This window comes from Gymnoscopelus braueri (assembly GCF_963280865.1).
Source record: "Gymnoscopelus braueri genome assembly, chromosome: 17".
NCBI lineage: Eukaryota > Metazoa > Chordata > Actinopteri > Myctophiformes > Myctophidae > Gymnoscopelus > Gymnoscopelus braueri.
Window position 1 is genome coordinate 40,725,277 of NC_137617.1, and position 20,297 is coordinate 40,745,573.

At 44.6% G+C, this 20,297-nt stretch overlaps 1 protein-coding gene across 1 annotated transcript in view; it reads left to right on the forward strand.

Annotated features, from left to right (window-relative positions):
* The first annotated feature begins 284 nt into the window (after positions 1-284).
* The window catches only part of sec24c (SEC24 homolog C, COPII coat complex component), a 33,011-nt gene continuing 12,998 nt past the window's right edge, over positions 285-20,297 (forward strand). Inside the window, exons 1-10 of the mRNA XM_080455314.1 lie at positions 285-432; positions 4,948-5,117; positions 8,979-9,102; positions 9,326-9,492; positions 11,810-12,778; positions 13,286-13,443; positions 15,589-15,697; positions 16,205-16,332; positions 18,024-18,162; positions 18,834-18,949. Coding sequence (XP_080311440.1) covers positions 4,967-5,117; positions 8,979-9,102; positions 9,326-9,492; positions 11,810-12,778; positions 13,286-13,443; positions 15,589-15,697; positions 16,205-16,332; positions 18,024-18,162; positions 18,834-18,949 — 2,061 coding nt within the window. The 5' untranslated portion in view covers positions 285-432; positions 4,948-4,966. The remainder of the gene's footprint in view (positions 433-4,947; positions 5,118-8,978; positions 9,103-9,325; positions 9,493-11,809; positions 12,779-13,285; positions 13,444-15,588; positions 15,698-16,204; positions 16,333-18,023; positions 18,163-18,833; positions 18,950-20,297) is intronic.

Here is a 20,297-nt window from a genome sequence, read left to right on the forward strand (position 1 = left end):
ATTAATCAAAAATAGATACAACATTGTGAGCTTTCAGCTTGTAGATCTGCTTTATTCACTATTTTTTGCAAATATATGAATGTATAAAATAAGACAGGCCATAAAGTGTTTAATGTCATTCTTGGGTTTGCGCACATCACTAAACCTTGCTTTATTATTATTACATTTCAGCACCAATAGTTATGTCAAATCGGCGATTTGACATGGGCGTTGCTATGACAACCGTCCCAGTTAACGAATCACAACGCGACCAGCCACCCCCACGGGCTATGGGATGCAGACCCTCTACCGTGAGAGGAAAATACCGAAGAAGGGATTACACCGAGCCGGGGGACGACATTCATACATCAGTTTTTATCAGACGTAACCACCGGGTTTTTAACACTCTGCTCCGCACCGGGGACACCGTCACCATTCACCACACCGCCGCAGGTACGTTGTGAGCGAGGCGGACGGTGATTGTGTGACATTCCCGAACTCAAATAATGTAGCATTCCGGGAGGCTAGGGTAGCGGGTAGCTAACGCTACTAGCATAAAGCCAACGTCAATGCTATGGCTATCTAATGGGGGGGATGCTATGCTAACCAGCTAGCCTAGCCTAGCCTCCAGCTGATCGCAACAACTGCTGCTGTCATCAGTATCCCGAGTCGATCCGTGCCGTTCCGTTCTAAACCAACCAGTGGTTGGCAACCAGAGTGATGTTATTATTATGTTACTTTACACATGATTCGTGTGTTGTCAGGCTGACAGTGTTATTATACAAGCTCCATGGGGGTTGACACTATAGGCTAACATATCAGCTAGCAGGGCGACGAGTAATGCGGCACTGAGGCTGGACTGGAGACGTTCCCCGTTCCCGTTTAGCTCACTTGTTGTGCTAGCTAAGCTAAGCTCTTCAAGGTAACGTTAGTAAACAGTGGCTCCTCTTGACACTGACAGCACGACATGGTGTTTTATTGTCAAAGAAGTGCCTCTTGACATCAAGAACACGCTGCTGGATGATTTAAAAGGGCTTGTGTGTTGTTGTGTGACAGTGACACGGCCCGGGTCGAGTCCCGGATTACCATTATAGCTAACATCCATTAGCTATTATAGCTGGCTGCTAGTGTGGATGGAAGCCTATAGCTGGGGCAGCTTTGGGTCACTCAACACACCAGGCCCGTCCGTCACGGTAAATAGCCGCACGACTAGTCCAGCGATTGTGTTTCTTTCCCCCGTGTGTGTGTGTGTGTGTGTGTGTGTGTGTGCGCACCTGTACACACCGCTGAATTATTCACTGGCTCCTGTTCAGGTGAGCCTGTGTGTTTGTGTCAGATGATACTCCTCATCTGGAGTCCAGGAAAGACGCAGAATAACTCGTGTACACTACTACACACATCTGTCGGTTATGAGGCTGTGGTCCCCTCAGTGTAATCCGGCCCACTGCTGCGATGAATGGCCTCTCAAGTTAGTTACTTATTAGATAGATCAGGGTCAAGATCAAGGATCAAGGACCCCCTGGCTGAGAGGAGATGAAGCAGGGACCCCCCCAGGCCCCCACTACATATTGTGTAAAATTGTGTTGCAGATTAAACTTTTTCATAGATAACTTCCTAGACTTGTTTGACAGCACTGTCAAGTGTTGTGTTGGATTCATGTTAATGTGTATTTTCAGACATTTAACCACTTAAACGGTCAACACTTAGTAAACTTGACCTTTCACTCTGTAATTGGTCTGTTCTTCCTACCCTCTACAACTAACAAACCTCTTTGCCGAAAATAGACGATCTACAAGCTCATTGCGCCTCGCAGCGCAAGGCGTTAGGAGCTTGTAGATTTGCTATTTTTGTCTAAAGTTCTCAGAACAGGGATGCTAGCGTTCAAGTGGTTAATGCATGCAGTAACTCTGAGGACCCCCTAGGGGTCCCAGACCCTATTAGACTAATACTTTACTTTACTGTCTTTGATGACACCTCAAATCAGACAGAGCCATGGGTTCAGTTGAACCCACATAAGGTTTAGATTTTTCTTCAATTCTGCGTACTGTCCACATTGTTGCGAGAGTACAGGGCTGTCCACACCACAAATACAACTATAAAGAATAACAATAAATGGATGATGAACGATAACATTACGTAAACATGTTGAATGAGAGTGGTGTGTTGAACATGACACACATGGTTACACCCTGTAAATTCAGATGGATTTTGATTGGCTGCCAGTGTTTTTATCGTTCATCAAATCACTCTGAAAGTCATCCCAACGATTTAGTTCCCCGCTGTTGTTGTCATTATAGTTGTGGTGTGGACTCTGTCTTCCTCTTGAGTTAGAACGGATTATACATATTTATAGTAATCGTTGTAGTTATCATTCTTGGTGTGTGGACACTGGACAGCCCTTTAGTTACAAGTTATGAGACTTTGCGGCTGTCAGGCCGTCGGTACCACAGAATACTTGTTTTGTTACGCTTTAACATAATGAGAATCATGTACACCCCCTGAGTAAAGTGCAAGAAACTGAGTTAGTGTGTCAAGCCTCTGAGTCTGCGTTTGCTGAGCCAGAGAAGAGTTGGTGGTGGGTAAGGTGTGGTCAGCACAAACAACTAAAGCTAATAAAGGTGTTTCTCACATAAAGGAAATGATGACGTACTATATAACGGCTATTCTGTCACTTAAGAAAGTTGCACACTTAAGTACTGTGCAATCTTTTGTGTATTGACTTCTGTGTGAGTTGTAAGTGCAGATGAGTGCCGCGTATTAACACGGTTCAGTTTTTCTACATAATATCTCTTATATATAATCTTTGTATAATATTTTGGTCAAAAGTGAGCAATATGCACAATTTCTTATATAACTACTGACTGAACTGCATGCTGCACATAGTTCAGTTGACTTTTACACACATCAAGGTGAAGGCGGCAGGGATGTGAGAGAGACGTCTAATCTCACATTGTATCTGAACTCCAACTCCCGCTGTGCTTGAGGCTCCGGCTGTTGCCTTGCAGCAGGTAGTGGTACTTCACCCCCCCTTAGTTGGAGCACTGCTGTGTGGGCAGATTTGCCTGTCTGCAGGAGGGAGATGCCAAGACCCAGAGGAATTAGGTCTGTCATAACAGTTTTTAACACTGTTACCCTGCCTCACTCGCACTATAATAATAATTATAGGGGTGCAGCAGAATTGACTCCTCGCATTCGGAATTTATGTTCAGTAGTTGATTTGTAATTTAGATTCACTATAAAGCCTAACCCAACCCTGAAGCTATTACGACGGAACATTTAACATGTCGAAAATCTAGACAATACAGAATATTATAGGCTATGTATGTGGCAAGTGGCAACTCCTAAACTTTAATCAAGCACAGTGAGTCTGGTTTCTATTGGCAACGGTGGCAGTGTTGTTCATTCTAGCCAGTCCCTCTTTCCCATGAGATGGATTTATTTTCTCATCATCACTAAGAGAACCCTGCAGTGATTATAAAATGGATCGATCATTTCTTACAGTTAACTAAATGAATGGAACGGAGGAGAGTCATCAACACGAGCAAGGCAGTCAGAACTCAAGCAACCAGCAGCAAAAAAACGAATCCCAAACCCGACAATGACATCTATTTAGGCTACATTATACAGACTCAAGTTAATCACACCGTTATGCATTGTCTGCAAATAAAAGTTGTCACATGCAGCCAAGTATGGTACCAAGTAAGCTTGTGAGATGGTAGTTTTTATTTATTTCTAGCTAAGAGTTGAGGTGTCTCTTGTTATTACGGCGTGGCTATGCAGAAGTCTAGTCACTAAATAAGGTTGGTCTGTCGATCTGTGTCTGGAGCTAATCTCTCAAACCACTGGACCAATCAGCGCCAATCAGGACGTCAATGGGGTTCTGTTAGGGCTGAAACCTTGCCTAAATTTGGAGTCATACCTTACGTCATAGATATGTAATAATTGTCATATACGACGACTGATGTCATTGATGACTGAAGTCACAGGTTGGCAGGTCACAGGTTGGCACGCACATCGGTGCCACGCTGTTCCCATGTGGAATTTTGCTGATGTATTTTTTTGCAGGTGCCTTCTTTGCCAGACCCAAGGGGTCGGCCTACATGAGGCTTTGTCCCTATTTCGTCCATACATGGGCATAAAAGAGGGTTCAAGTTTCGTCCCCCATTGTGATGGAGCTCACTTTTAAAAAAAAATGATTTTTTTGAAGTGCATAATCCTATTTATAGGTTATTAATGTCATCATGTGTCTCACTAGCCAATCACAGTGCTGAATAGAGTCAGCCAATTTCGTCCCCCTTTCGTCCATACATGGGCATAAAAGGAAAAGGAATTTATTCTGGGTCTGGCAGAACCAGGTCTCCTGGTCTTGTTGCCAGACCCAAGGGGTCGGCTTACGTGAGGCTTTGTTTCGTCCATACATGGGCATGGTCACTTTGTCCTTAGGCCCCAGCCATAAAAGTCTGTCCCCCTTTCGTCCATACATGGGCATAGACACAGGCTGACACGTCATGTGAAGTCTGGGTCTGGCAGAACCAGGTCTCCTGGTCTTGTTTAAAAACAATGTGGATCTCTGACTCCATGTGATCAGCCTGTCACATCAGTCAGACGTCCGTCCTTTTATGACATATTTGACCTATGACTCCAAATTTGGGCAAAGTTACTTATGGTGTGACCACAATCCCATTGACTACATTAAAAATTTCAAATTAAATATGTAATATTTCAAAAAGTATAAAACGTGAAATAAATTTGTGGAAGTACTTGGCCTACTGGCAGCGTGACGTGTCATATACGGCTAGCCTGTTGCAGAGCCACTGCATAAAAAAATAATTTGGGAACCTCTGCTCGAGGCATTCCAGATGTGAACGCAGCACTATATTTTCAGCAGGTTTAACAAGCTCTTCATTCTCTGTCAATGATCATTCCTCCTGAGCAACTGTTTGATGGTTATGTCATAATCTGACCCAGATTTAGGCATGAACTGAGGATGAATGTAAACCAGCAGACTCGAATGGCGTCTCCATATGGCCAGCCCCAGCCTGGCTACGGCCAGCCCAGCTATGCTCCCCTGGCAGGGGGCTACCCTGCTCCCTACAACGGGCCCACATCGGCCTACCAGCCCGGGGTTCCACCACAAGGTAAAGTATAGTTTTACTTTAAGCACATAAGCCCTACTACAGTATAGACTGCCTTGCATGACGAAGAAGACTGAAAATAGCTAATCTTGTAGATCGGCTACAAGCTTGTAGTGGGTGAGATACACAACAACAGATAGGGCATCAGGCAGTTCACCCAGCCATAACCTCGTAGTGTCCTACCCCTCCCCTCTGCATCAGAATGTTGAGCGTGCTGTCTCTGTTCTCCCACCCATCACTTCTCATTCGGCCTGGCTTCACTGATTTCCCTTCTCCTCTATTGTGCTCGCCTTCTCTCCCTCTTTTTCTTGTATTTCAGGTTACTCTCCTTATGCAAGCTTTCCCTCTAAGGCTGTGGCAGCCAATCCTGTCTCTGACCTGTCTGCTCCTCTTGACTTAGGTAACTGCTTCCTCCCCTCTCTCTCGCTTCCATCTCTCTCTTTCTCAATTAACCATTAAGTCCTATACTTAGTCGTTTGACCAATAGCAAATATAGCTGATCTACAAGCTCACAATGCTCGCATCGTGACCCGTTTTGAGCTTGAACATCTTTTTTATTTTTATTTTTTACTTTAGTACATTTTAGTATTTTTTTTTTAAATGTGTGAATGTTTGCCTATGATTACAGGACCAAACTAGGAACGGCAGGTTGAAAGTGTTTAAAGGACCATACAGGTGGTCTGGCATATAGCCCATTGACCACAACTCACTGTATACTAAACTAGCCATTGGATTCCATAAATTTCAGTACGGTAACGGTATGAAAATTACTTGGCTCCAATTCGTTTTAAAGCGCTGATTAATTTTACACGGCCAGCCGAAAATATTCCTAGAGAAAATAAGAAATTAGAACTTCCTAGATCTTTGAAGTGCGTAATGATGTTAAGCCAACATAGACTTAGTTATTCAGATGCATTCTATATTTTCTAAATTACTATGTACAAAATCTAACATATAAGAAATACTAATAAAAACAACAACAACACAAGAGCAGAACCGTTTCTAATTCAGGTCACTCAGTTTGGTCTGAGGTTTCTTCGGCCATTTCTCCATCCATGCCAACAATGGTGACAAGCTTACGCCTTAGTCTGCAGTTGAGCTTGCCAAACAATGACGTAAGGTTGAAAGTGAGTACACTTGTCAATCACAGTCTTGTACCCAGTTTCTAAAATTGGTTGGCTCACGTTAAGACGTTTGAGTCTTCTGAGACGGTAAATGTGCTGTGAACGGTTCTTGAAAATATATTTAGTATTTCCAGATAAGCTTAATGAACAATCCATAATTGTGCCCCAGTACTGATTTAGTTCGAGTTCTTACGTTTTTACCAGTGTATAACCCGTTAAAACCGGGAAAGATTTTAGCGTTGGCTATTCAAGAATAGCAGATGTACAAGCTCACAGCTCGTCACTTCGTGCCGCGTCAAAAACATTTTTGAAACATCTTGATGGTGAAGAGCACTACTGGTTTTGAAGGTACTACATTGACACCATGTTTGAAGTGTGTGTGTGTGTGAGAGAGTGTCAGATAGTCCACTTAACTAAGGCCATGTCATCAGCATACTTGTACAACTGTAGCATTGTCTTGGATCATCATTTCATTTGTGTACAAAGAAAACATTACGGGACAGAACTGTACAGTCTGTACTACTGGTGAGTTGATCAGACATATTCTCTTTGACACAGACCTTCTGTTGTCGGTTGGAGAGGAACTTTATTAACCGAAGAACGCTAACAACACTGTTAATCCCAAGTTCAGCAAGTATTTTGAAAAGACTGTGGTGTTTTCATTGTATTAAAGCAGAACTAAAATTAAAAAATAGCTCTCTAGTGTATCCTTTAGGCTTAAGGTTAAGATGTCATTGTCTGTTCCTCCTATGACTTTTATAAGGTAAATTAACTTCTAAACAACAGAGGAGTAATGCGATTGATTAAAGCCTTTCCATGGTCTTGCGCAGAAAATAAGTAGGCGCTATTGCTCGAATAATGTCATTCATCATACTGGCTCCTGATTTCTTGTGCACAGTTTTGATGATGGAAAGTTTCTACGATTCAGGTATGGTGGAGGTATCCAATATACTGTATACTGGAACAGCCTATATGAGAACCCCTTTTAATTGGAGGAGGCAGACTTTAATGACACACCCTTTAAGTCTATCTAGTCCTGTGGCCTTGTTTGGCTTTAGCTTGGCAAGGCTTGCTGCGACCTCCACCTCTTTTAATATCCTAGGAGAGGTTATAAAAACACTGGAGCATAATTGATTACATCATCTTTGTCAAATCTGCCAAAAAAGACATACAGTTCCTTAGCAAAGGATTGACTGGTATTTGTTGAGCATTCCAGTTTTTTACTGGCCCAAGTTGAGACCCCCCTAGGCATGTCACACATCACCTGTGCAGAACGTATTTTCAATCTTATATTTGTAGTCAATATTTGTCTTTGTCTTTTTATTTCGAATTATTTAGAAAAGCATGATTTGTTGTTTGGGGAAATCCTGATAGATTTGGTCTCAATTATATTGTCTTTGCAGAACTTTATATATGAAGAGATGGTGTCTGTGAGTTTGTGGTCGTCTCAAGGAAGAAAATGTCCCATTCGCTGTCCTCCAGACAGTCCCTCAGTTCCTCTGTGCTCCTTTTCGGACCGTACTTGTATCACTTTGGTGGCAGGTTTCATTTACTTAACGATAGCGCTGTACGTGGGCACAATATGAACATTGTGGTCCAAGGGCCTTCTAAGCGTCTGGGATTCCAAAGCCGAATGGGTAGAACGATTGGTACAGTCCACATACAGTATGTTCTGAAGGGTGGGCAGGTATCCAGATAGTATTAAAACTACAAGGATAAAAACAGATTGATCCACAGAGCGAGAGAGAGAGCGCATTATTGTAACTCTCCGCTATCATCTCTGCTGCAGCTTCTTTATTGCCTGTGCCAGGTATATATACTATAAGTATTGATAATGGTAATCTGGTCAAACTCACGTGGGAGTTAGAAGGGTCTAAATGAATCGGTATTTCAAAGTACGGAGTACATGCGTACTTGCGTAAGCAGAATTGTTTTGCCCTGGTTCTCTTCAACAAATATACACAGCCCCCCCCCTCCTATTGATTTGTGTGAGCTGTTTCTCTGCCTGCTCTGATTGTGGTTTAGCCTCTGGGAGTTGCCTGCTCTTCCTTGAGCCAAGGTTCGGTAAAACAGATGAGATTACTTATCCTGAATTCACAGTCATGTTCTGCTTTGGCTGTGAGTCTGTTCCAGTTTGTTGCTACAGCCAAGTCTTCTAAGCTGTTAAAACGCCTCCTCTCGAGCCTCGTTTATTTGCTCTTTTTGGTAATGTTTTAGTCTTAACGCATTTCATTGAAGTCCTTGAGTAAAAATAAGTCCAAGACATCACCAGTGTTGTTCAAAAAGGCTAGAACGTCTCGTGTAGACGAGAGTGTCCTTGTGCCGTCCGTCTGACAGAATCTACAATGCAGCACAAATGCAGTGAAGCTAAACAGTCATCCATAATCATATAAGGGTCATTGTATAATTCTACGCTACAAGTTCACTCTAAATAAATTATTTAACAACATTACCCACTTAAGCCCTATTTTATACTTTGTTGTAGGATGCGGTGAAAATAGTTGATCCACAAGATGCGACGCGCTGTGAGCTTGCAGATCTGACATTTTTGACATTCCATATACAGCATCTGGCAACCGCAGTGGCGTGACCGCAAGGCCGTGCTTAGATGTGCGCTCTAATAATCCCATCACTGTTTGAAAGATTGATCTCAGTTAGTGGATTACGGATCGTCATGATCCGAAGTGATTAAGGATTTAACAGCTGGTTAAATATCTAATCTCTTCTCTTTGACTTCCAGGTCCTCCCAGGGCTCCTCCTACCTCTGGGGCCCCACCGGTCTCTGCCCCACAGTCCTACTCCCACTACAGTCCGGTGGACCTCCAGAACGGACCCCCACCACCCATGACCCAGGCACCTCCCAGGTAATGAATGGTGTGTGCGTGCGTCAGGGTTGTGAGTTGTCTGTCCTCATCGTGAGGATGACCACTTAAGCCCTATGTATTTAGTCCTATGACTAATAGCGAAATGGGTCAATTTTGGCCTCTGACATGCCCAAAATAGGGACGCCAGGTTGAAGGCGGTCAACCCCACAGGTGGTATTGTGCACACTGTGCTGTGATGATAAGTGTGTTTTCCTCTTTATAGGCCTGCAGTGTCTCAGCCATACAACCAGGGGGCGGTCAACCTGTCGGGGCCACATCCCTCCTATCCCCAGCAGTATGGGGCACCGCCCGGCATGCAGCAGGTCACCAATCAGATGACTGGGATGCAGATCTCCTCTGGACCGCCCACCCCTGCTGGACCAGGATATGGTAAAATTCCAGTACCCCAACTTCCACACTCGCTCACTCCACTCGCGTCCTCCACCCGCACATTAGTCCCGCCTCCGAGCGAGGAGGAGAGGATTATTATGCGAGTCCGGAGGAATCAAGCCGGCTGGACTGACAGCCACTCTGTCTCACTCCTGCTCACTCACTCTTTACTCCTGCATTTCATGTTGTAATGTATCTATTTGCCTATTGCTGTATTTCTCATAGGCCTTTATGAGCTGTTTGACATGCACTCTCGATAACAGCATGATTTTATGAATAAAAATCAACCCATTTATTTCATTTGTTGCTTCAGTAGCTCAGAGATCCCTGTTATTCAGAATGATATATATAAATGGCAATGCACTTCAGTATCTCTGCAGTTTAATCAAATAAGACACTTTCACTCTCAAACCGTTGAACACACGCATGCAGGCAGGTTATGTTTACATTTTAGGATATGAGCCCGCAGAACAAAGTTTTGTCGGCTCTAAAACATCCCTTCTTTGAAGTCCGCGACACGGCAATGCTGTTTTTCTTTAGACCCCATCTCCCAGACAGCGTAGTTATGGGTTTCCCTCCAATAGCCCTAGACACGGTCCATCCAATAACCGAACAGATAGGCAGACAACACTTCCGGCGAGAGGATGAGCACAGGCTGAAGCCTACACTCGATGCTGTTTGACGCTCCAAGCGGCTTTGAGAGCCCACTCTGTTCCTCCACACGGCTCCTCCAAAAAGCCAATTACCAATTGGGACAAAACTATTTCTGGGTTAAGCTGGAGGACCTAGTGTGAGTGAGCGAGTGAGCAGAGATTTTGGGTATTAGAATTTGGTTTTGGAGTTATAGACATCTAAAGCTAACGGGAAATGCACAACTTAACCTGTGTCCCTGCCTGGGTTATTTCTTGTTGCCAGCCGGCCCCCAGATTGCCTAGATAGAATCTCCTACATACAGTATCAAATACCTGATTTATACTTGGTTGCGCATCATGTCATGCACCACAAATAGCAGATCTGTTATTTTCGGAGCGCATCACTAGCATTGCAAGTATAAATCAAGCTTAACAGTTCTAAAAATAATCATAGAGTTTAGAATTTTGGATTGAGTATATTGAGGCCTATCATTTTGTTGCCCAAATGAAGGATTCTCGAGCCAACCTCGTTTCAGCCTAATGAATGAAAAATGTATATCGTCTCTGTCGGGTGAAAACCTCATATGCCCAAAACTGTTACTTTTTTCAGGAATCGAATTAAAAAATGTAAAAAATAGCAGATCGACAAGCTCAAAACGCGCCGCTTCGCGCCGTGTTTCTAGCTTGTACATCTGCTACTTTTGTGTGACACTAGTATGATCAAGCAGGGCATTCATTTACGAAAAAACACAAAAATGTTCTGCCTGACAGCAATGATATGCTATACAGATATAACAATATTGCCTAACCACATCCAACGCTACTGGTTATTACACAACAGATGCGTTACCTAGTTCTCTTTCATCCAGCATGCCTGTAGCCATTGCATCATTTCTGTGCAGTGGGTAGAGTATGTAAAACATTGGAAAAGCATTCAGTTACTGTTCCACTGCGGCTTGTTTATAAGCTCCAGCAATCGGACACCAAATTATTACATTTATGTTGATATTGTTGAGTATCAACTCAACAATTGTTGTTGTACATGGCAACTTTCTAACATTGAGGATAAATGGGCATTCTAAATATTCTGTGAAAGGCATTAGGCCTATATTGTGCCTTTCTTTATTATTTGAGGGGGATAGGTTAGGTAGTGGGTAGGCTTTGAAGGAGTAAAGAGTAGAAATCTGCAAGTATGCCTTCATTCACTGAATCTGTGTGTACACGATACAGCTTTTATAGAGTATTGACTGGATGATGTTGGCAAAACACATTTTTAAGCACTGCACGAGGTACTAATGTTTCATTATTGAATAGAAAGTAGCTCAAAGTGCCACATCCAGCCATCACTAGTCCATATCCGCATTTCTACCTGCGACCCCAACTACAGTTCCCATAGAACCATCCATGGCATTGCTGTCAATTCAGCATATGGGAATACAAATCCTGTTCAGAAAATTTCTGAAAAGTGAAAAATCGACATCCTCACTCACTGCATATTGCGATCGTCAACGGCCATGTACGAGTTCAGATTGACTTTTTTTTAGTTGATTGAATCCTGGGGACTTGTTTCCATTGTGGTCCTGTGTATTCAACTCATCAACATGGCAACCCACTGAGAGTTTTGCTCATTGTCTAGTAGGATGACACCATGATGAGTCACTGACCTTTTCTCCTTGTGTCTTCAGCTCCGCCGCACAGCGCTGCGCCTCCAGTCAGCGCCGCCTACTCTGCTGCGCCTCCTGCCTCCTACACCCAAGCTCCTCCGCTCGCGTCCGCGGACCCCACCCAGCCTCCCGCTCCCAGTGACCCCGCCGCACCCCCGCAGCAGCAATACTACGGAGGCCCCCCTCCTCCTTCCCAGCGCTTTGCCTCCCCCGCGCCTCCCCCTCCCGCCTCTCAGCAATTATACACTTCCTCTGCTCCTCCTCCTGCTCCTCAGCAATCGTACCCCTCCTCCGCTCCTCCTCCTGCTCCTCAGCAACCGTACCCCTCCTCCGCCCCCCCTTCTGCCGCTCAGCAACCACCGTACGCCTCGGCCGGTCCTCCTCCTCCTGCTCAGCAGCCGTACGCCACCTCCGCTCCTCCGCCTCCCGTCTCTCAACAATCGTACGCCTCCTCCGCACCCCCTCCCTCCCATCCAGCGTTCCCTCCCTCCTCCTCCTTCTCCGGTCCCGTGCCTCCCAGCCAGGCTCCCCCGGTGTCTGAGCCCCAGCAGTCCTTCCCTCCACAACCTCCCTACGCCTCCGGTCCTCCTCCTCCCACACAGGGCTCCTTCCCTCCTAGAGGAGCGCCGGGCCCTCCTCCTCAGCCGGGCTCCTTCCCTCCCGCTGGTCCTCCTCCTCCCACCTCGGCCGGCCCGGGTCAGTACCCCCCGCCGCCGGGAGCGCTGCCTCCCCAGTCCCAGGGGGGTCCCCCTCCTCCCCAGCAGTCCTCCCCCTACCACCCCGGCCCCCTTCCTCCCAGAGCTCAGATGCAGATGCATCCTCCCACCTCCATGGCCCAGGCCAACCACCTGCCTCCGGGACCGCAAGGCCCGCCACCGGGGCCACCTGGGCCCCTCGGCCCACCTGGGCCCCTCGGCCCCCCCGGGCCCCAGCAGCAACAGCAGCCTCCTCAGCCTGGCATGCAGGGAGGATATCCGCCTCAGCAGAATGGTGAGGAGACGGTCGTTGACTAGAACAGCGGTTTCTCAGCCGTTTTTAATTTCATGGTCCACCAGTTTGATATGCGTTAGGTTAGGCCATGGACCCCCATTTGATGCGATTTATATCTCTTTATATCTCTACACTGTAAAATCCTCGGAGTCCGTTTCGTTCCGTTTGTACGCCCAGCCTCTCAGAGTCACAGACCCGTAAGGGAGCATTTGGTTCCTCCCAACTACCAATCATTTAGCTGGGGACCACCTGGAACCCTCCCCCCCCCCCAAGGAGGCTGGGGGTCCCCACGTTAGAACATTCACAGAGTGACCTGGTGGCTTTTTAACGTGACATCCCGGGTTCGAATCCCACAGGTCCCAGCTGTGTCCCTCCTCTTGTCCTTATCCTGCCGTTTCTCTTGAGAGAACAAAAAAAACGAAACCCAAGCATTTTCAATACAGTCTCCAGTGTAAGATAAGTGGAATGCTCTGTACGGTGCCTCAGTGGTTCTTTGATCCCCTCCAGGTGCATTTGGCCAAGTGAGAGGCCCACAGCCCGGCTACGGAGGCCCACAGCCCGGCTATCCTGGCCAACCACCACCAAACTACGGAGCCCAGGCTCCAGGCCCTGGTCCAGCTCCCCCTCCACAGAAAAGACTCGACCCAGACTCCATCCCCAGCCCGGTGAGAGAGAGAGAGAGACACACACACACAGTTTTATGAACGTTAATCGTACAATATATACACAGACTATGTAATTTTGTGATACAATTGTTAGGTTATAGCTTTGTAAATCCCTGAGGGCATTCTAGTAACCAACAATAAAAGAGTCAGAAAACCAAATAGAGTGTGAATCCCCAAATTGGACTTAAAATCTCCTGATGCAGCTAAGCTAAATTCCTTTAGGGGGCTTTTGCACAGCAGACAGTGCTTACCCAAAAAACAAGGCGTAAGCCTTAAAAGATGAGCTATTTCTACAATTTCTTGGTAAAAAATTAAAATAAAGTCCTATCGCACCAGACATTTCGGCAGATGCCTTTATCAAGGTATCGGGTGGAAGTGGTATACTTCACGTGTAAAGTGTCATAACTGTATGTATACATAAATGATATGATTCAACATGCACGACACAAGTCTAACCGTGTTAATTTCTCTTTTTAATATTCCTTGCTCGCTGCAGTATACCGTCTGCAGCATTCTGTACATGTAGACCAGCTCCGCATGTGCGTCAAACAAGACTTATGACGCTGCTTGAATCTGTCGTATAGTCTGCTATATCACTAATCTATAATCAATACTACTGCTCGGTTCATCTCTGCACATAGACAAATGTCTGCCTGCTAGTCAGGACAATCTGGCAGAGTTCTCTTTTTTTTACTCACTCTCAATCTGTCCCCTTTTTTTCACTCTTCTCTGTATTTTAATTTCATTTTATTTTTGCATAACGCGCTGGACACACTCTGTTTTGAAACTTAAAGCAAGCGTCTGACATGCCGGCTGTGCAGAAATCAAGACATAGAATAGACCCAGACGCTATCCCCAGCCCAGTAAGTCTCCTGTGTTGCCTGCCTTTGCCCTTTCCTCTGTGCCCTGTCGCACTAACCCTCAGCTGCCCTCCAGATTACCTTCCTACCCCGCCTAACCCCAAACTCTTAACCCCTCAAACCTCGCCGCTGGTATTCAAAATGTTGAAGATGGGCTGCTATTGGATATATAGTGTTACCTGTTGATAACTCAGTGTTTCTGAGCCATCAGCAAGCAACAGAAACACTAGAAAAAAACATTTATAGAATATAGAATATTTTGAATGCCTCTGCCATGCTAAACCACTATGGCGCCAACACATTTGCACATTTCAAGTTTACAGTAGACATTAAGGACAATTCTGTACTACTGGCCAGATTACATTTGTCTTGGATCGTGAGGACTATGAATCTGATTTATTTTAAAGGCCCAATAAGTTCCGTAGTCATTTGGGATTTTAACACTAATATAACATTTCAAAGAGCAGTTTGTGTACCACTTCACCAGCATACAATAATTATTTGAACACAACATCACTTATGAGCAATGTTTCAAATAAACATACCCGATGAAAGACTAGGGCAAAAAGAATGGTGGTGTTTAGGACTTGCTGATTAGGTCTTTAAACAACAGCAACAATAATTTTGGTCAGTTATAACGTGCTTAAGTCACAATTTTAATCTAAAAGGTGAACATTTTCCCTTGTCTTTAGCAGAAATAATTAGTGGATATTCACTTTTCACTGAACTCCCCCAAGGCAGCCCATCTCAGCTTTGACAAACTTTAAAGAGGGTTCCCTAGTTTCCTGGGTTTGGGTGGGTTTTCTTAAGAACTTTCACCCCCCACCCGACCCCAACCACACCCCAACCACACCCCAACCCCCTGCCCTGCATGCCAGTCTGCAGTGTCTCACTTGCCCGTGGTTCGTAGCTTCAGTGGCATGCACTGAGCATCCCCAAGGATGTTCTCATCTGCTTGTTCCTTCAGGTGTCTGTGGGGAGTGATTCTTTTCATTGTAGCGAGTCCCGGGATCTGTGCACACACATGTCATCTGCTATTTGTTCCTGGCCTCAGCCTTGACAAACTATGGGATTTATTTGAGTGTGTCTGTTTAGTTGTGTGTCTTTGTGTGTGGGTGCGTGCGTGTGTGTGTGTGTGTGTGTGTGTGTGCGACCAGGATTGTATGCCTTCTCCTGCATGCGTGTTCTGTGTACGTGTTTGTTGTGCGACTAAAGGCGTGTGTCTGCACTCCTGTCTTACCTCTCCCCCCCCCCCCCCCCCCCCCCGTTCTCCTCTCCCGCTCAGATCCAGGTGATTGAGGACGACAAGAGTAAGGGCGCCGAGCCCTTCACCACCGGGGTCAGGGGTCAGGCCCCGCCCCTCGTCACCACCAACTTCCTGGCCAAAGATCAAGGTAAGCGCCTACGTACTCTCTGCGTCTCTGTGTGCACACAAACCCCTGTCTGTGAATGGTTTGTAGTTTGAGTATGTAGATTATTTGTAAAATGAAGGTGTCATCCTCAGGGCAAACATAATTTGTCTAGGACTGGGCCGCAATTATACTATGGATTACTTTTTTGATTAATCGAATAATCAAGAAGCCCGTATTTTTTTTGGGTGTAATAAAAAAAATACACATATCATCAAAAGCCCTATTTTATGCAGTACTTTGTTGTACAACGGTGTCATGAAAGAAATACGAATCTACAAGCCATTTGAGAGCCATTTTTACAAGCTCAAATTTGCTGTTTTAAAAAATTATTAAAATGTATAATCGTTTATGACCAGTTAATTTGATTAGTTCAATATAAGTGTTGGACCAGTCTTGCCTTTCATAAATAATATGATCATCATTCTTGACAAAGAAGAGTTGAAGATGTTTTGGGTGACATTGTCTGTGTGTGTCTCTTTGTGTGTCCAGGGAACGCCAGCCCCAGCTTCGTCCGCTGTACAGCCTACAACATACCCTGCACATCCGACATGGCCAAGCAGTCCCAAGTGCCGCTAGCCGCCGTCATCAAGCCCCTCGCCACACTACCCGCGGACGAGGTACCTCACTCCTCCCGCTGTTAGGGTTGGCATCCCTTAGGATTTTAACCATTCAACGATTCCCTCCTAAATAATCCCTAAATAAACAGTTTGAGAACCACCGGTATTGTAATTGTATAGCAGACGTGAAGTCCACATACCAGCTCTGACGGAAAAAAAAGACGGTTGGTGGAAACGTTTCCAAATGTGATGGAACCGATTCCGGTTCCTCAATGTTGGATCCGGTTCCTCCCACTGTCTCCTGCCAGTAGCTACTGGAGCTCTCTCTGAGATGAAATGAACATTTGGTGATGAGCCAGACACCGTTAGGTTATTGGATAACTTCCATTCATCAACCTAATCCTTCATTTCACTGTATGAACACATGCTTATCAGAAACAACACAGTGCTTTCTGGGGCTGTAGACACTGTTGGGAGGAGTTCATTGAGTTCATTTGAATAATTTCCTCTTGTGCACGTCAATGTACCACGCCCTGTTGGAATAACCTCTGCAAAAGAAAAACATTGAAGTTCTCATTTACTAAAGACATCTGTAGTAACTCTGTACTACCTTTGCATTTTTGATAAGACTTTCAGAAATAGGACACAAAATAGACAGTTTCGCCGGGCCCCCTAAATTCTGCATGGCCATGCTGTGACTGATTCCCAGAGGTACAGTAAAGGAGGAGGTCACAGATGGGGCTATCCTTTAACCAACCCTGTAATTATAGGAATGCAGCAGGGTTCTATAAGTCTTGCCCTAATGTCCATGTCACTGGAAGTCATGGACACGGTTTATCAGTCGGTCTCTAATAGCCATACCACTGGAAGTCATCATTTTGTTCGGGCCTGACTGAGCCTTGCTTGGATATTTTACTGTGTGAGAAGGCATCATATTTATCCAATCGCAGTTGTAGCCTTAATGCTTTTTCATTCCAATACATAATTTTTAGGGATCTAGCATAAGTGATACTGCGGCACAGTGCTTGCACACAGTTACCGTTTTATCCACCCCCATTGTCACAGGTAATACTAAAGCTGTAATGCGCCCATACAGCAGACTGAAACCATGCTGGAAGATCAACTAACTGTACTTAGTCTTGCCTAACTGACAGCTGACACTTCATCCATGCCAACTGAGAGCTTTCACTGGGTTATTGGCACCAGGTTTTTCCCACCAATAACTTTATTCAATCCACCAATACATACAGGCCCTGAACCATAACTAGCCAACTGAATGTTTTGAATTGACCATTGCTAAAAGAAAAGAAGAAAATGTTTACTACTTTTACTGTTGACAAGGACAACCTATCAAGAGTCGGTCGTTTTGTCAGCACATTTTAACATTCCTAATTATTTTATAGTTTGATTTGTATTGTCAGCCTTATGCTTAATTTATACTTAGTTGGATGCCAATGTCACGTGTCGAAAATAAGCAGAATCTACAAGCTCACAACGTGTTGGCGAGGCGACACGTTTGTGAGCTTTTAGATCAGCTAATGTTTGGCAGGCAACCAAGTATGAATCAGGCTGTGGCTTATCAGCTTTCCATGTTTGTGCATGATTTAATTTGATTTTGGTAAAAGAAATACAAGTTTTAACACAATATAACTTCAGCCCAGGATGTACACATAAAAGTGTAATAAAACACTTATTTCCAATGTGGTCCTGTGCTTCTTTTGACTTGATTTTTGTTTTGTTTTTCCTCCCAGGCCCCTCCATACGTGGTGGACCACGGGGAGAGCGGTCCTATCCGCTGTAACCGCTGCAAGGCCTACATGTGCCCCTACATGCAGTTCATTGAGGGAGGACGCCGCTTCCAATGTGGCTTCTGCAGCTGCGTCACAGAGGGTAAGTTTCATAGCCGAGTCCTACGCATAGGTTAAAGTTCTCAGCCTCAGTCTGAAATCAGGCTGATTACAGTCATGTGGATTCCATAGAAGCCAGCATGTCTTGTCCAAAGTAGCCTATCTACAAGCTCTCAATGCGTCGCAGACGCATTGAGAGCTTGTAGATAGGCTACTTTCGGTTATTATTTTAAGATTAGAGCATTTGAAGTGGTCAAACTATCAATATGTGCAGAAGCATCTTCCATAACATCCTAATGGTCTGGGATATTTCATAAAAGCAAATTAAGCAAGTTAAAACTTCAATCTGTGATTTATTTATTTTGGCTGTAGCCTATGTAGAACAGCAGGAACAATATAACTTGTTAATTATTTAGGAAACAGCGTTAGTGGGGGGGGGGGGGGGCCTGTTTCCCAAATCGCACATTAGGACACAATTTTTCAGTCGGGAGATTTTATTTTGCTTTAATCCATGAGCCTACGAGTTAAAAGATAAGGGACCATTTATACTGTACTTATTTGCACACCTGTGTCATATGACAAAATTACATATTTTCATTTGAAAGAAAGTGTTCGTCACGAATCGTTAGTTTTTTCTGTGCAGCACTTCTTGAACGTATTTGAGTGAAAATGTAAAAAGGAGTAATGTAAGAATCTTTCAACTGTTCCCACTAGTGCCTCAACATTACTTCCAGCATCTGGACCACACGGGGAAGAGGGTGGACTGCTACGAACGGCCAGAGCTCTCACTGGGCAGCTACGAGTTCCTAGCCACCGTCGACTACTGTAAGGTAAGACTTCCCATACATCGTGGATGACTGGCTTCTGCAACGGGGAACCTGTCCCTTATACCGGATACAATTCTGTCTCATTACTTTACATTACCATTACATTACAGTCATTTAGCAGACGCTTTTATCCAAAGCGACTTACAGTAAGTGCATTCAACATCAACATAGGTAGGCAGGAAAACAGCTAATCACCAGAAGTCTTAAGTGCATTCTCTTCTAAAACAAGCAACTAAGAGTATACTTAGCGCTACGGTAAAAGTGCAATATATCAGCTACTGTAGCTACTTTCTTAAACAGATGAGACAAATAGGAAAATCAAATGAGCAAGAGCTAAAACAAATAAGTGTATCAAATAAACAAGATCCAATAAAACTAGAGCTCGTACAAATAATTGACAACAAGTAGGCAAGGCTAAGAGGAAGGGTCAGGGTAGTGTTTCCTGAAGAGGTGGGTTTTCAGCCTGCAGCGAAAGATGGGCAGACCGAAGTGGTTGGGCAGGGGTGTAAGCCTTGACCATAGCCCGGAGGTAAGAAGGAGCTGTTCCTTTCACTGCCCTATAGGCTAGCACCAGGGAAGGTTCATAGAAGGTTTATGACTTAATTTCTAATCAGTGTGGTAGGCTTGAGCATGGGACTGAAGGATCGCTGACAAACATCACGTAATTGCCCCGGTATTTGCCCTGAGCAAAATGTATGCGAAAATCTGGATTTAATATTTTCAGTTTGAGGGTTGGGTCTCTGTCAGGTTTTACCGGTCCAGTGCAATGTAATTTAGTATGAGCTTACATCACTTTAACTTTATGCAATCTGACTGTACCAGCGTTTTATCATCATGAGGCGCCACAGCACCTGGCACATTGTTGGTGCATTGGTTTTAGTTTGCCATGGGTAGACCTGTTCCTGTTGCACATCCTTGAGACCTGAAGCCGATTCTACATGTCTCCTAAATCTCAACAGTTTTCTGAAAAACCTATGTTTCTATATCAGTGGTGCTCAATCTTTTTCATGTCAAGGACCCCCAAAATGATATGTATTTGGCCGCGGACCCCCATCAAAATATTTTGTTCCAGGGACCCCCAGAAGCAAAGATTTGAGTAACAAATGTTCGCTTTAAAAAAATATATATTCAAAGGTTTGCACACATTTTCACGATTTTTCAAAAATAGCAGATCTACAAGCTCGTAGCGCGGCACTCGGTGCCGCGCTATGAGCTTGTAGATCTGCTATTTTTGAATAGCCCAAAGTGTAAAATAATGCTTTTTAGCTCAAATCTAAAAATGACACAGTTCCAGGTCTTAATGGGTTAAGACCTGTGGCTTATTTTAAAAATGTCTTCTAAATCCTAACAG